This window comes from Acartia tonsa, chromosome 9 (assembly GCF_053477335.1).
Source record: "Acartia tonsa isolate MP-2025a chromosome 9, ASM5347733v1, whole genome shotgun sequence".
Taxonomy (NCBI): Eukaryota; Metazoa; Arthropoda; class Copepoda; order Calanoida; family Acartiidae; genus Acartia; species Acartia tonsa.
Genome location: NC_137268.1, coordinates 33,667,728 through 33,682,463, shown reverse-complemented (window position 1 = coordinate 33,682,463; position 14,736 = coordinate 33,667,728). Strand labels below are relative to the sequence as shown.

At 30.4% G+C, this 14,736-nt stretch overlaps 1 protein-coding gene across 4 annotated transcripts in view; it reads right to left on the bottom strand.

Annotated features, from left to right (window-relative positions):
- Positions 1 to 14,736, bottom strand: part of LOC145328821 (uncharacterized) — a 323,279-nt gene that overhangs the window by 55,106 nt on the left and 253,437 nt on the right. For 3 of the 4 annotated variants that reach the window (XM_080172722.1, XM_080172721.1, XM_080172723.1), the window contains exons 3-4: positions 5,324 to 5,384; positions 674 to 775 (exon numbers count right to left, since the gene is read on the bottom strand). In XM_080172722.1, the coding sequence (XP_080028848.1) occupies positions 674 to 775; positions 5,324 to 5,384 (163 nt within the window). Of the gene's footprint in view, positions 1 to 673; positions 776 to 5,323; positions 5,387 to 14,736 lie in introns of all 4 variants that reach the window. The other variant, XM_080172724.1, reaches the window with a different exon arrangement.

Below are 14,736 nucleotides of genomic sequence, written 5' to 3'. Positions count from 1 at the left end.
ATACTAGCGGCTGCGCCCCTATCATTTATGGGCTCTATGTTCGGAGGGCAAAAAAAAATAGCCAAAAACCATACCCAGACTTATTTTAAAAAAATTGCTTAAAACCATCTCAGGACCTACAAGAGGCTTCACTGTAAAGAAGAACCATATCGATTTAGCGGTTAGCGAGATCGTTCGCTACAGACAAAAAAGCTTATGACTTTATATAATAGGATTATTAACATGAATAAAGTTGATAAAAAGTACTCCAAGTAAGATGGTTAAACTTATATTATGAATATGCTCAAAACTTATGGAGTTTCTTTCCTTTGTAAATTAAAATCTGTGATTTATATGTATAACAACAATTTAATCTAAGGTAATAGTACTTTAAAATCAAGAACAACATTCTTATTCTAATAGAGCAGCTACGCTACTAAATAAGTTATTTATTACATCGTATTATAAAAAGCTTTCCACGCACATAAAACTGTTAAATTAAAAGATTAAAACCAGTAGATGCCGAGGGCACAGGCTAACAAGACTGGTTTTAATCTTATGATCGTACATTTTTATATTCGTAAAAAACTGGATATAATACTATGCTATACTTAATTTTTCAGTATAACTGAGTACCGGTTCTAATCCAGCGGATATTAATAGGTATCGAAGTTTTTGAAGGAAAAAAACTTACTTGTCCAGCTTGACATCGACAAATGGGTCGGTGACATCCTTTTTGTCGACAATTTTTGAATACCAGTTTTCCATGTCAGGCAGCGCCTTAGCCTCTTCTACCCTGAAAACAAGAATGACAATATACGACGCAGTAGAATATCTCTAATATTGGAATTTAAACAACATAAAAGTCAGAGAGAAAGAGGGGGCAGAAGCTGTTAATTACACTGGTCCCCAATGATTCATGTTAACGTTTTCTTATTCGTTTACTTATAACTTTGAGTGTTCTAAAGTTTCAACCCCTATTTTCAATCTAAAGAAGGGGTAATTTCTTTTGGGTTGATATTAATATTATCGGTCATTGTCTTATCCCTTTAGATCCCTGTATAAAAGTATTATATACTAATTCGCTTTTGTTGGTACGGCCTTCATAAAAGAAAACAAATTATCTTTAATCCATTTTAGCTGCATCTTTTTAGAGCTGTATTAGACATTATACAAATGGCTAAAATATTAATTTTAAAATTTTGAATTCTTAAGTTGTATACTCTGTATAACGATATCGTCTTCGTTCAATCAATAAATGTCTAAAAAATGTCGAAAAAACGCGGCATTCTTTTTTAAGAACCCATCTCTGGTGGATAAATGAAATATTTTATTAGTTCTAAATTAATGTAATTTAGGGATCTTCAGGGATAAGACAATTGGCGCTAAATTGATGTATATAATATAAGTAACGATAATAAACATGCAAAGTACCCCTTCTGTAGATTTATAGTATTAATTAAAAACTTTGGATACTGCTTTTTAAAATAAAATAATCATAAGAGGACTATCCACGAACAGGAGCAAGTGATTCTAAGCATCTTCCAGCATTGACCCATAGTATTTTTTAGTGAATATACTAGGTTTATGTATAATATTTGCTTTATCGACTAAAAAGTTAGGTTTCACCGTGGTTTTATATGAAATGTAAATCAATTTTTAAAGCAATATAATCAAATGCTTTGTTGAGTTCAAAGGACAAAATAAAATAACACTGCAGAAAAGCATCAAATGTTGTAAATTGCAGAAGTACATTAATTAAACTGTTTACAAGTTGCCAACCCTTTTTCTAAATATACATTTTTAATCACAATAATATATTTTTGTGTCAAAGCTTTTAAACAACAGTTTGAACTCATCAAAACATTTGGTGAAATTGCACCAAACAATGCTTAACATTTCAAAGTTTTTTTTCATATAAAACCATGGTGAAACCTAACTTTTTAGTCAATAAACTAAATATTAAACATAAACCTAGTATACATATTTACTAAAACAATACTATGGGTCAATGCTGGAAGATGCTTAGAATCACTTGCTCTTGTTCGTGGATAATCCTATTTAATAAAAGTCCTGAAATCTTAATCCAATGAATAAGAAAACGATTTTATTATAAAACTTTTGGTAAATATACCAGTCCAATGTCCCCTACCTCCCTGCTGTTATTTAGGTATCCTTTAATCAAGAACATTTTATAAATAACTAGCGGCTTTGCCCCAAGAGGTGATAAAAAAAAATTAAGGCGAAATTCGTTAAAGGACCAAGGAAATCTTCTACAAAACATAAAGGACCAAGGAAATCTTCAGAAAAAAAAAAAAAAAAAAATGGGGGGGGGATATTTTCGTTTTTGGGGGGTTGGGGGTGTCCCACCCCCCAAGAAAATAGCTTAAAACCACCACAGGACCAATAGGTATATACCCTGAAGAGTAGAATCCGATCGGATCAGTGGTTACCGAGATCTTAAGGGACGGACAGACAGACATCGTTCTACTTTGTATTATAGATATCTATTAAATATGTACTTTTTATTTATATTTATCAATGTTGCAGATATACAATCAGTATGATATGTACAAAACAAGGAAGAAAAAATCCATTAAAGTCTTGGCTGTTGAACCAGCCAGATTGAAACCAGAGCTGGATCTTTAAATCATTTTAGTGGTGAGCCAGCTTGGGGTGAGCCAACTTTCCACCAATGCACACTGGTCTGAAAACGCAGTTTTGGGTCAACAATTCGTTTTCAGCCGTCTTTTGGCCGATTTTAATGCCCAATACAGCAAATTAGGGGTTTTATGGGTCAGGGAGTCCATTTATGAAAAAAAAAATACATGACCTCGAAGGTCAAAGACCGTTAAAATGACCTTTAAAGTCTGATTTTTGCCGTTCCCGAGGTTTTATTGGACATTTAGGGCGGGAAGGAGTTGTCAAATCAAGAAGACTCTGAAATACTTTTTTGTAGACAATTGCATTGGCTAAATATCATGTGAAGTAAAAATTTTTGTAAGTATAACCATTTTTTCACCAGCTGCAAATTTCAAATTTGCGCGTTTTTAATTTTTAATATCTTGATTATTTTATCTAAATTTTCTTGATTTTATCCATTTAGAAAATATTTTAAATCATTGTTATTTCATCTTGAGGCTAATAAAATTATGGCATATTTTTATAAGGATGCATTTGTTTGTGTGTTTGAATGTGTGTGTGTGTATTCTTGTTTCTCCTCACTCTACGCTACGAAATAACAAGGCGCGAATGCATACAGACACACACACACACACACACACACACACACACACACACACACATGAAGAAACATAAAGAGTAGGCTGAAAGAATAATATCAATTATATGAATATAAAACAATAAAATTGACATTTAAAAATTTATTTTAACTAACCTACATGAAATATAACAGATTTTTATACTATTTAGCTATTTCGTATGTTTTCATTTTGTTTATTAGATATTACTCCGCAAAAATAGATCCTTCCCCCCTCTACGTGCGTCGGAATAATTCTAAATTACAACATTGATGAAATTTAATCAATCTATTAGTTTTTAAGATAATGCAAAAAACGAACAAAACCGGATGCCATATATATCGTGAAATATGAAGCTAATTGCAATACCAACAAATTCTCTTTAATAAACATGCGAAAAGCTCAGAGAGTACTCAATAAGAAAATTTTGCCAAACTTACCCTTATCTTAAAAACTAAGAAAAAAAAACACATTTTTGCATTTTGTACCATTTTTTGTGTTATAAATAATTTTTGAACTTATATAGGACTTATTTTAGTTGGACAATTTCCAACATGCGGATATTTGATTTTATCAGATTTAAGCAAGTATAGCCAATTTAACAATGTCAATAATACGTTCTTAGATTTTAGAGTTCTGCAGCTTTGGCCCCAAATTATTTCAAAAAACATATTATCAACATGGGTTGATATTTAAATATAGGTGGCCCAGGATGTCTTTGAAGGCTGGCAGGTCAACTTTTGTCTAAATTGATGGGTAGGAAAAATTGAATTGTTGACCCCTCCGGACCAGTGCGCAATGAGAGAACAGCATTTTATGAAATGCCGCGCTGTGATTGGCTGAAATTCGGCTCACCCCGATCTAGCTCACCACTAAAATTATTTAAAGATCCAGCTCAGTTTTGTTAGCCCCGAGGGCCTGAAGGCCCGAGCTTACAAAAATGCTATTATCTTTTATGAATTTTATTTTAATATTTGTGGAAAATTATCATGATTTTTCAGTATGGCTGAGAACCAGTTCTAGCCCAGTTTATATTAATCGGTAATTAAACTTTGAAATGTTAAGCATTGTTTGGTGCAATATCATCAAATGTTTTGATGAGTTCAAACTGTTGTTTAAAAGCTTTGACACAAAAGTATATTATTGTGATTAAAAATGCATATTTAGAAAAAGGGTTGGTAACTTGTAAACTGTTTAATTAATGTACTTTTGCAATTTACAACATTTGATGCTTTTCTGCAGTGTTATTTTATTTTGGCCTTTAAACTCAACAAAGCATTTGATGATATTGCTTTAAAAGTTGATTTACATTTCAAAGTTTTTTTATATACAACCATGGTGAAACCTAACTTTTTAGTCGATAAAGCAAATATTAAACATAAACCTAGTATATTCACTAAAAAAAATACTATGGGTCAAAGCTGGAAGATGATTAGAATCACTTGCTCTGGTTCGTGGATAGTCCTCTTTGGAATACTAGCGTACATATTTTTATTGTATAATATCTTTGCTTTGCAAACATAATGTTTATTTGTAGATATTTATAATCCAACTTTATTGATTATTCTTCATTACAAACTACAAGAAAAATAAAAAGTAAATCTAGAGGTGCCACTAGGTGCCTTTTTTCACTATGCCTAGTCTCTAAAGAAATTATCTCTTTAAAAAAATGATGATGTTTTATTTTATTATCACAAGGAATAGAAGATCATTCATCTAGTTATGGTACTTTGTAATTCTTACTAGTCGCTTCGCCCCCATCCTCTAGGTAAGAGGTAAGGGAAAATGGCCTAAAACAAACCCGTGACATTTTATTCATATTAGTTATTTATTGCATCGTATTTTTAACAGCTTTCCGCGATATTATAATATAAAATTATAAGATTAAAACCAGTTATGTTTGACTTAAATGGCCAAAGGCCTAGGCTAACAAAACTGGTACCTATTAATTTTATTATTATTATTTTTTATTCCAATATTCGTAGAAAACCAGCTATAATACATGATCTTTCAGTATGCTGAGAACCGGTTGTAATCCAGCGGATATCAATCGGTTTCAGAGCCATACTGGAAGATGAACTTACTTGATAATGAGGTAACCGTGTAGGAAAGGTTTGTCCCCGTCCATTTTAAACTTGTGGATACCTGAAAAATATAAATTGATTAAAATCAAGGAATCTACAGGGATAAGACAAAGGCCGAAAAATTGATGTACATCCCCAATGCATATACACCAAATTACCCCATCAGTAGATTACAATTATTGGTTAAAACGTTTGAACACTCAACTAAATGAACCAACCAACCAAAATTGACCACAGTCCCCAAAATTGTTAAGTCAACGAAAAGAAAACTTTCATACTTTGGGGACCAGTGTAATAACCAGCCTTTTGTCCCTCCTCCCTCTCTGCTTGGATATCCAATACCGTACGAGATCAATAACATTGCTTTAAAATGTCCAGGGTTATGTGATCAAACGACCTTCAAACAACCAACCATTTGATTGGATGACCTTTGCTGGAAGTCCTAACTGTGCATGGTAATGAGTTGCGCCTATTTTGTGTCAAGACATCCCCCACTACTCTACACTATTTATGTCGAGCATCAACCATTTTTAGCGTCTTTTGTTATGACGCGGTGCCGGGCCTAGAAACGAATCCAACACCTTCCCGACAACAAGCGGATGCGCAAGGTGTTTCGCCACAATCGCGGGTTAAGTAATCTTAAAATCTTGAATCAAAATAGATTTCTGTAAATGTATTAAGTTCCTTTTTTTTATTTAAAAAAGTTCATTACTTTGTACGTATTTTAAACCATATAAAAATTAAATACTAAATTTAAAATATGTACAAAGTATATAATAAAATAAATATAATAATGTAGAACAAATTGTAGCAAAATTTGCATATCAATTTAAAGTAATACCATACAATATTTCTATCAAATAGAGTATTTAATCATACAACAAGGATGATACATAATTCATGAGTGATGAAGCTCATAAATATGTATAAAAACTAGAATATGGAAAGATAAAGTGAGTTAAAGAGTAGATGTAAAATTCTAAACGTCTATCTTTAATAACAACTAAAAACAATAAAATTCGCCCAAGCTCAGAATGACAAACAGTCAAACGGAAAAAGGTAATTTTGTATTGAATATAGTGTGTGTATCAATTTTTTATCTATTGTCTTATACCTTAAAGATTCCTTAAACTTTATATATTAAAACAATTCACATATAGAGTTGTTTCAATACATATTCATAGAAATAAAATTTTTCATATTGGAATAAATATTTCATAAATTATGGTTCACAGTACATAGATTTTAATAAATAGCTCTACAAAGCAGAATTTTATTTCACTTCTTTATAGAAGCAAGGCTACTCTTTAATTTCCCTACGTAAGTATGTTTGCCATTAAAGTAATGGTGGAAATATGACATTGCAATTGGCTGTGATGAGCTTCAGGCATTTCTTATGGAATTCCCCTCCTACTGCAGTTTCAAATACTTAAATACAGAATTCTGCTGTATGCTACTTATGGATGCTATTTTCCTTGTTTTGTATAGCTTACTACATTTTTGAAAAAATTTTTAAAGAACACTATTATCTACCTATGTAAAAAATAATTCTTGTTATATTAATAATTCTTTTAATTAATTTTGTATCATTAACAAAATATTTTGATAAGAGTTACAATTGTCAATTAAAAACTTAAAAGGAAAAAAATAAGCATAATTAATTAACGCTTAAATGATAAAAATCAAATCTTTTATCCCTTTTTGAATAGGATATGAAAAAGTATCATGTAGATTTTAGTAACGCAACTCTATAATTCATTTTGTCTGTTATTACGTCAATCAGTCGGTAGAAAATGTAATTTTCTCGTATGCTTTTAAAAATAGAAAAAAAAGAAAATTTGAAAAAAATATATTTATATGTAGCAATTGGGGTCTATAATAATTCATATGCTATTGACAGATCACTGTCTCCCTCTTTATATATAAGCAACAGACTGATGTTTGAGTGTTTGTTTTGACTATACAATATACATACAATGATAAATTATTGTTACCATATGTATAAATATATTCAGGGAAAAGTCATATTCATTGGTGTTTATAATAAGAGATAAGTCAATTGATATAAACAAAATTACTTCTTTTGAAGATTAAATTGGTTGGTTGAAAAGTTTGGATACTGCAAGATGAAACCAATCAACAAAGTAAAGTTTGGGTACCATTATAATTTACAATTTCCCGTCCCTTCTTAGATTTTTTGCCCATTAATGACAGAACTTAACATAATAGGGGAGAAATAAAGAGAGGGGTATGTTTCTGGTAGAATCCGTAAAGATGTGTGTTTTAAGGATTAAAAATAGCAGTAGAACAATAATATTCACTAAATATGTGTATTTCTTATTAGAAGAGAACTGTAGACAAAAATCTTTTTTTTTAAAGTTAACATAAATTTTTATCGTTTTGTTTTTAACTTAAAACACATAACCTTTACGGATTTTACCAGAAACCTACCCCTCTCTTTCTAAGGAAGCTTTCCATGGGATAGTTTATGCTATTTTCTTCCCGTATTGGCTGGATTTTTACAAATGATGAGCCTTTTATTGCTGCGCTTCTTTAAAAAAAAAAACTATCCAGATATCCTTATCATAATGTAACATGAAGTCTGTACCGAAGGATCTCGCTAACCGTAAACCGATATGGTTCTCCTTTACATGATAACTTCTTAAGAGTCTGAGGATGGTTTTAGGATTTTTCATTTTTATCATTAAGTCTGGGTATGGTTTTAGGATATTTTTTAGCCCTTTCATATCCCTTCAAATATAGAACCCCTAGATGCTAGGGCGTAGCCGCTTGTAGAATACAAAGTGGATAAGAAAAATAATCAAGAGACTTGTCTTTAATGTCACTCTGAAAGATTAAGTTGAGTCAGGATGACAACATCCATGAGTGGAAAGGACATCAATAAAAATATTTATTAAAAATATAAAGATATGTTCAGGAGCCGTGATTATCTCTGGACAACGTATAATAAGAACATGTTTATAGTGCAAGAAAATCTTCTTAAAAAATGTCAGTAACAAAGTTAGTAGAATCAGAGCGCATATGCCATTTTCTCAATGTAATGAACGACAGACTGACATAGTAAAATACCCAATGATAAGGGTCAAAGATAATTTCTTCTATTTGTAATGATATGAAAGTAAATCATATTTCCTCCATATGACGTACAGAAAAAGTTACTTATAGTGTAGCTCCGGAACTAAAAATTTGAACATGCAACTGCATCGGGATAGAGGTATATTGTACACCAGGGAGGAAAGGGACATTGAGCTGTTTGTTACACTAGTCCCCCAACGTTTTATAATATCATATCCTTACTCGTCGGCTTAAGAAATTTGCGGACTTTTATTAAATTTGATTGGTTGGTTCATTAAGTTGCGTGTCAAAGCGTTTCAACCACTAATTGTAATCTATAAAAAGTTTAATTTTGTGTATCATCATTGGGGATGTAAATCAATTTATCGGGCCTTGTCTCATCCCTTTAGATCCCTGGGTATATATATACACACATATATCTTGTTTTATCTGACTTTCTGTTAACATACATTAGAAATCTACGGGAAAAACAACAAGGATCACGGAGTTCATTGCGCGAAGCTTTGATATGCTTTATTTAGATTAAAAATACTTGGGACAGAAAAATAGCAAAAACATTTAGGAACCTATTATATTAAAAATAAATAAAACAAAAAATACTATGTGTACGTTTAGTATTTCTACGATACGCCTCTGTGATTTTGATAATAACAAATCATCAAGTTTTAATTTGATAAGACTGTTCTATTCCAACTACATACGAAAATGAATTAAAAACATGTCTGACGTGCTATATAGACACTCAATTAAGGAATAGCTGCGACGGTAAACAAGGATGACAACATCCATAATAGAGAAGCTAACATTAAACTAACATTAACTCTTGTAGAGTGTCATAACTGGTTAAGCAGAATATAAATATATAATTTTGACAAATTTAAACGTTTATTTGTGGCAAAACCGTTATATATGACACTGTTTAAAGGACTTACTTTTAATTTTTTGGACTAGTCTAAAGCGATGCTTCCCTTAAAATATTGTATTATGTTTTCTTAGGAATCAGTACTCCAAAAATTCCAATAATTAGGATAATTATATCACATAAAAATTTAGTTATAGATTTTAGAGTTGCTGCGCTTTCTATATCACACTTACTGTTATAGAATTCATAATTAAAGTATGCAATCGATAGGACAATTCTATTCTGTCTAAATTAACGAAAAGAGCTAACCGTTTCAGACTGACGGACCGAACCTAATTATAGAAAAGCTTCGAAAATAAATAAGGTGTGGACGTACACTCTAGAGAGGTAAAATATGTTCCAAAAAAAACATACAAAATATTATTTTTGCCGGTTAGCAAAAATAATAAAAATAGCTTGAAATTAATAAGGCTATTTTCTTTTAAATATAAAGCAAAAAATATTTTTTTATCTTTTTCTACTTTTGTTGTTGTTTAAGTATGTAATTTTGTGTTTACACTTTTCTGAATAGGGGACTTTGATGTACCTCTATATGCGGAAAAATGATTCATAAATACGTTTATCTTTTTAAAAAAAGTTTTTTTACGGTCATTACTTAACTTAATTGCTTTAAATTAATGTTAAAATGAAATATCACATGCATAAATATATTATATTAAAATACAACCATATCACTTCCTGTAACAATCACGTAATATTAACTTATCAAACACAATATCAACTGCGGTGGCCGATTTCTTTTAAACACTGCAGACAAGAGTGGACTTCAAATATAAACACAGTCATACACACACACACACACACACACACACACACACACACTAAAGCTCACACACAAACACTACATGACGTGCACACGGACAGGCAGACAACTTTATAGTAGAGAAGAAAGTTGAGAAAGGGGTTGCTAGCACAAAATCTTACTCAACACAACAGCGCGGTTTTGATTTCAGAAAAATATGAAATTTTCTTTCCGGTATGGCTTCGAAACATATAAATATCCGCTGGATTGGAACAGGTTCTCTGCCATACTGAAAAGACATATTTAGCGTCGTATTCAACGATAATTAAAATAAAAATAATAAAATTACTGCCAGTTTTGTTACCCCGGGACTTTGGCCCCTCTGGCCTAAAAAAACTTTTTTAATCTTATAATTTTTAATTTTAATACCCGCGGAAAGCTGTCTATAATACGATGTAATAAATAAATTTTCTAGCACAAAATGTTACTCAACATAACAGTGCAGATTTTATTTCAGAAAAATAAGAAATTTTCTATATAAATAATATAAAATTTTGCAGAAAAGTACTCTAAGTAATAGAGCATGATTAATATTTAATATTTCTATTTCAAATAAATGAAAAATGTCGCAGTGAAAAAAAAAAAATATGTGTATAAAAATGTATAAAACAACGAAGCCACTCTATAAGTCATGCTAAAAGTTTCAAAACATGTTAACACAAAGGGGACATTGCACTGTAAATAATACGGGTACCCAAAGTTTTATAAACGTCATACCTATCTCAATCGTTTGCAGAAAATAATATAAAATTTTGCAGAAAAGTACTCTAAGTAATAGAGCATGATTAATATTTAATATTTCTATTTCAAATAAATGAAAAATGTCGCAGTGAAAAAAAAAAAATATGTGTATAAAAATGTATAAAACAACGAAGCCACTCTATAAGTCATGCTAAAAGTTTCAAAACATGTTAACACAAAGGGGACATTGCACTGTAAATAATACGGGTACCCAAAGTTTTATAAACGTCATACCTATCTCAATCGTTTGCAGAAAAAAAGACAATTTTAAAATTCTAAATTAAATGGTTGAAAATAACAGTTTAAAAATTTTTCAACGAATAATTTTAATATATGGATGGATGAAGCAATTTGGTTTATCATTTGTTCATTGACCTATCCCTTAAGTGACCTTGTTATAATTTAATCAACTGAACTTAAACTTTTTATCTTTAAATAAGTAATATGCAGTGTTTATAGAGCTAGTGGCCTCTAGGTGCACTTTTGGTTGAAAAATAGTTACAAACCTCCCTAAAACCTGTGAGAAGCTACATTATAAAGGATAACCACATTGGTCCAGCGGTTGGCGAGATCCTTTGGTACAGTTAGTGTTTAGTTTTCATCCTATAAACACATGTATTTCTAATTCATTTCCTATACAAGGGATCAAATTAACAAAATGTCAAAGTTTAACAATTTAAGTGTAGAAACTACACTATCAGAAGATATTCGGGATATTAAGGATAGGCTATCTAAATTAGAAGTAATTGAGAGTCTGTCTGCCCGTATTACTGCAAATGAGAAAGAACTGGCTTCTCTTTCTAAAGCCATGAGTGATTTGCAGGATACTAATACAGATCTGAAAGAGGAGGTAAAGAAGCTTAATGAAGATCTTGAGTCCAGGCCTAAAAAGGCAGATTTAGATGCTTTAAAAAGCGAGCTATCTGCATTTAAAGCACAAATTAATGATAAGGATATACTTCCTTTAAAGGAAGGACTTGAGGCTGTCAGAGAAGGAGTGGATGCTAGAGAGCAGGCATCAAGGAATTACTGTGTGCGTATAAATGGTTTGTTTGTACCAGAAGCCCAAGCCAAAAATATCTCTGAATATGACCATGCTAAGCTTTGCATGGCTGCGGTGCATGAGATGCTTGGGCCTGTTTTGAACAAAAAGAAAGATTCTATTGGTTTCAGCGTTGAACATCCATCAGATTACATTGAAACAGCTCATGTATTGCCCATCCCAAAGAGTGGTAACTATATGTGCCCACCTATTTTTGTGCGCTTCAAAAATCGCAACCTTCGAAATCTAATTCTTGCCAACAAAAATTTTGCTAAGGTTCGGAAAATTGATTGTGAAAAAGGCACAAAAAGTTATCGTATTGCTGCTGATCTTACCAAACGCCGTTATGCTGTCATGCAAAAATTGATTCAATCTGAGAAATTTGAAAAAGTATGGCATCTAGATGGCAAAATTGTCAAATTTATTACTAAAAAGAGTGATAAAGTATTCAAAGTGAAAATGTTTGAAATCACACCTAATCAAATAATTGAGAAATATTGTTAAATGTTAAACATTATGATTCTATTATATGTAATACTTTGATTTTTTTTTCTAAGTTTTATCCTCTTACATTATATTTTATAATATTTAAATTATAGAGTAGCTTCGCAACTAAAAATTGCTTCATGTAAAATTAATATAATACCCTTGTAAGCTGAGTTTTGTTTACATGTTAATCTACACCCAATTTCCTTATTTTTCATTCATTAAAAACTTCTCCCTATTTTCCCCCAACTTCGTTTCTTCATCATACCCTTTATGTATTTGTCTCACACTATATTTATCTAATGATTTTCGATAGGGTGGGTAGTATTTGTCAGATTTTAAATAATATTGAATATGATTTCTTATCTAGATATAAAGATTCTACATTAAATGGTAATAATTATGAAAATCCGTATTATGAAATTGATTTGGCATGTTCATATTTTAATAACAAACAATTTATTGAAAAATGTAAGCAATTTCAAACATTAAAATTTCTTTCTTGGAACATTCAGAGTCTTAATAGTAAATTTAGTCAGCTTAAAGAATATATAGATTATTTAAAAGAAAATAAAGTTACAATAGATGTAATATCTTTGCAAGAAGTCTGGACTATTTATGACCAAGATATATTTAAAATAGATGATTATATATTTATCTATAAATGTAGAAAGAATAAAGGGGGCGGCGGGATAGCTTATTATATTCATAAAAATCTAAAATTCAAAATATTGAATGAATTGTCAACATTTGAAGAAGGCTTATTTGAGTCACTCACAATTCAACTTGAATATAACAAAGAAAAATTTGTTTTGAGTAATGTCTACCGGCCTAATACTTCTATAATGGGATTTACTGAATCTCAACAAATGGATTTTTTTATTGATAATTTTTCTAACCTACAAAGTAAATTAATGTCTTTTAAATGTGCCTCTTACATTTTCACAGATTCTAATTTTGACATCTTAAAGTATCACTGTCATGAAAAAACAAATGATTTCCTTGAAAATTGCATTGCAAATGGTTTTTTATCTTTGATAACAAGACCAACAAGAATTTCTAGGACATCAGCAACATGTATTGACCAAATTTTTACTAACGCAAAAGATAATAGTTTTCATTCAGGAATTTTATTAAATGATATATCTGATCATTTCCCAATTTTCACAATAACACCTTATTCATATAAAGCAAGTAAAGAATCTTATTTTTTTACAAGAAATATTAATGAAGAAAAAATTACTGGGTTTATCAATCTATTAAGAAATGTTAATTGGGAAAATGTAACTAACAGTTTAGAACCCCAAAATTGTTTTAATAAATTCTATGAGCTTTTTAATGAATTTTATGAACTTTCTTTTCCTTTACAAAGGATTAGAATTAATAAGAACATACATAAAATTGAAAAATTTATGACTGATGGTTTAATGAGATGTAGAGATAAAAAATTTGAATTGTCCACGTTAAGTATTAATGAACCAACTGCTGATAATATTAGGATGTATAATAGATATAGAAATGTCTATAATCGTGCAATAAAAACAGCTAAAAAATTGTATTATTGCAATGAGCTAAAAAAATGTAAATCTGACTTGAGGAAAACTTGGGATATTATTAGAGATGCAATCCGAAAAACAAAAGATAAAGCAACATGTATCAATGAATTGAAGTTTAATGATGCTATATATTTAGATAATGCAGAAATTTCTGAGAAATTGAATGAACACTTCACTTCTGTAGCAAGCAAGATATCATCTAAAATAAATCCTTCTAACATTGATCCGTGTAGCTATATACCTAATTATAATTCCAGTTTTAAAATGCATACAATAAACCCAAATATAGTTATAGATATTGTTAAAAAAATGGGAAATAAACAAAGTATGGATATTTTTGGCCTGTCAAATTCTTTTTTGAAGAAAATAATTTCTGTTATTGCCCTTCCTCTCTCTCATGTCATTAACCAAACTATTTTAACTGGAAAAATACCTTCTGAATTTAAAATCGCAAAAGTTATACCTATTTTTAAGTTAAAAGGGAATAATTCTAATGAAAAAGCTGATCCATCAAACTATAGGCCGATAAGTTTATTAGCTATTTTCTCAAAAGTTTTAGAAAAAGTCATTTATCAACAACTGTCATGCTATTTGATTAGAAATAATATCATTTTTGAACATCAGTATGGATTTCAATCAAAAAAGTCTACAATACACCCCGTGATACACCTCTTAAATTATATAGCTGAAGCAAAAAATGATAATAAAACTGTAATTGGAGTCTTCTGTGATCTTGCAAAATGTTTTGATACAATTCCACACTCTATT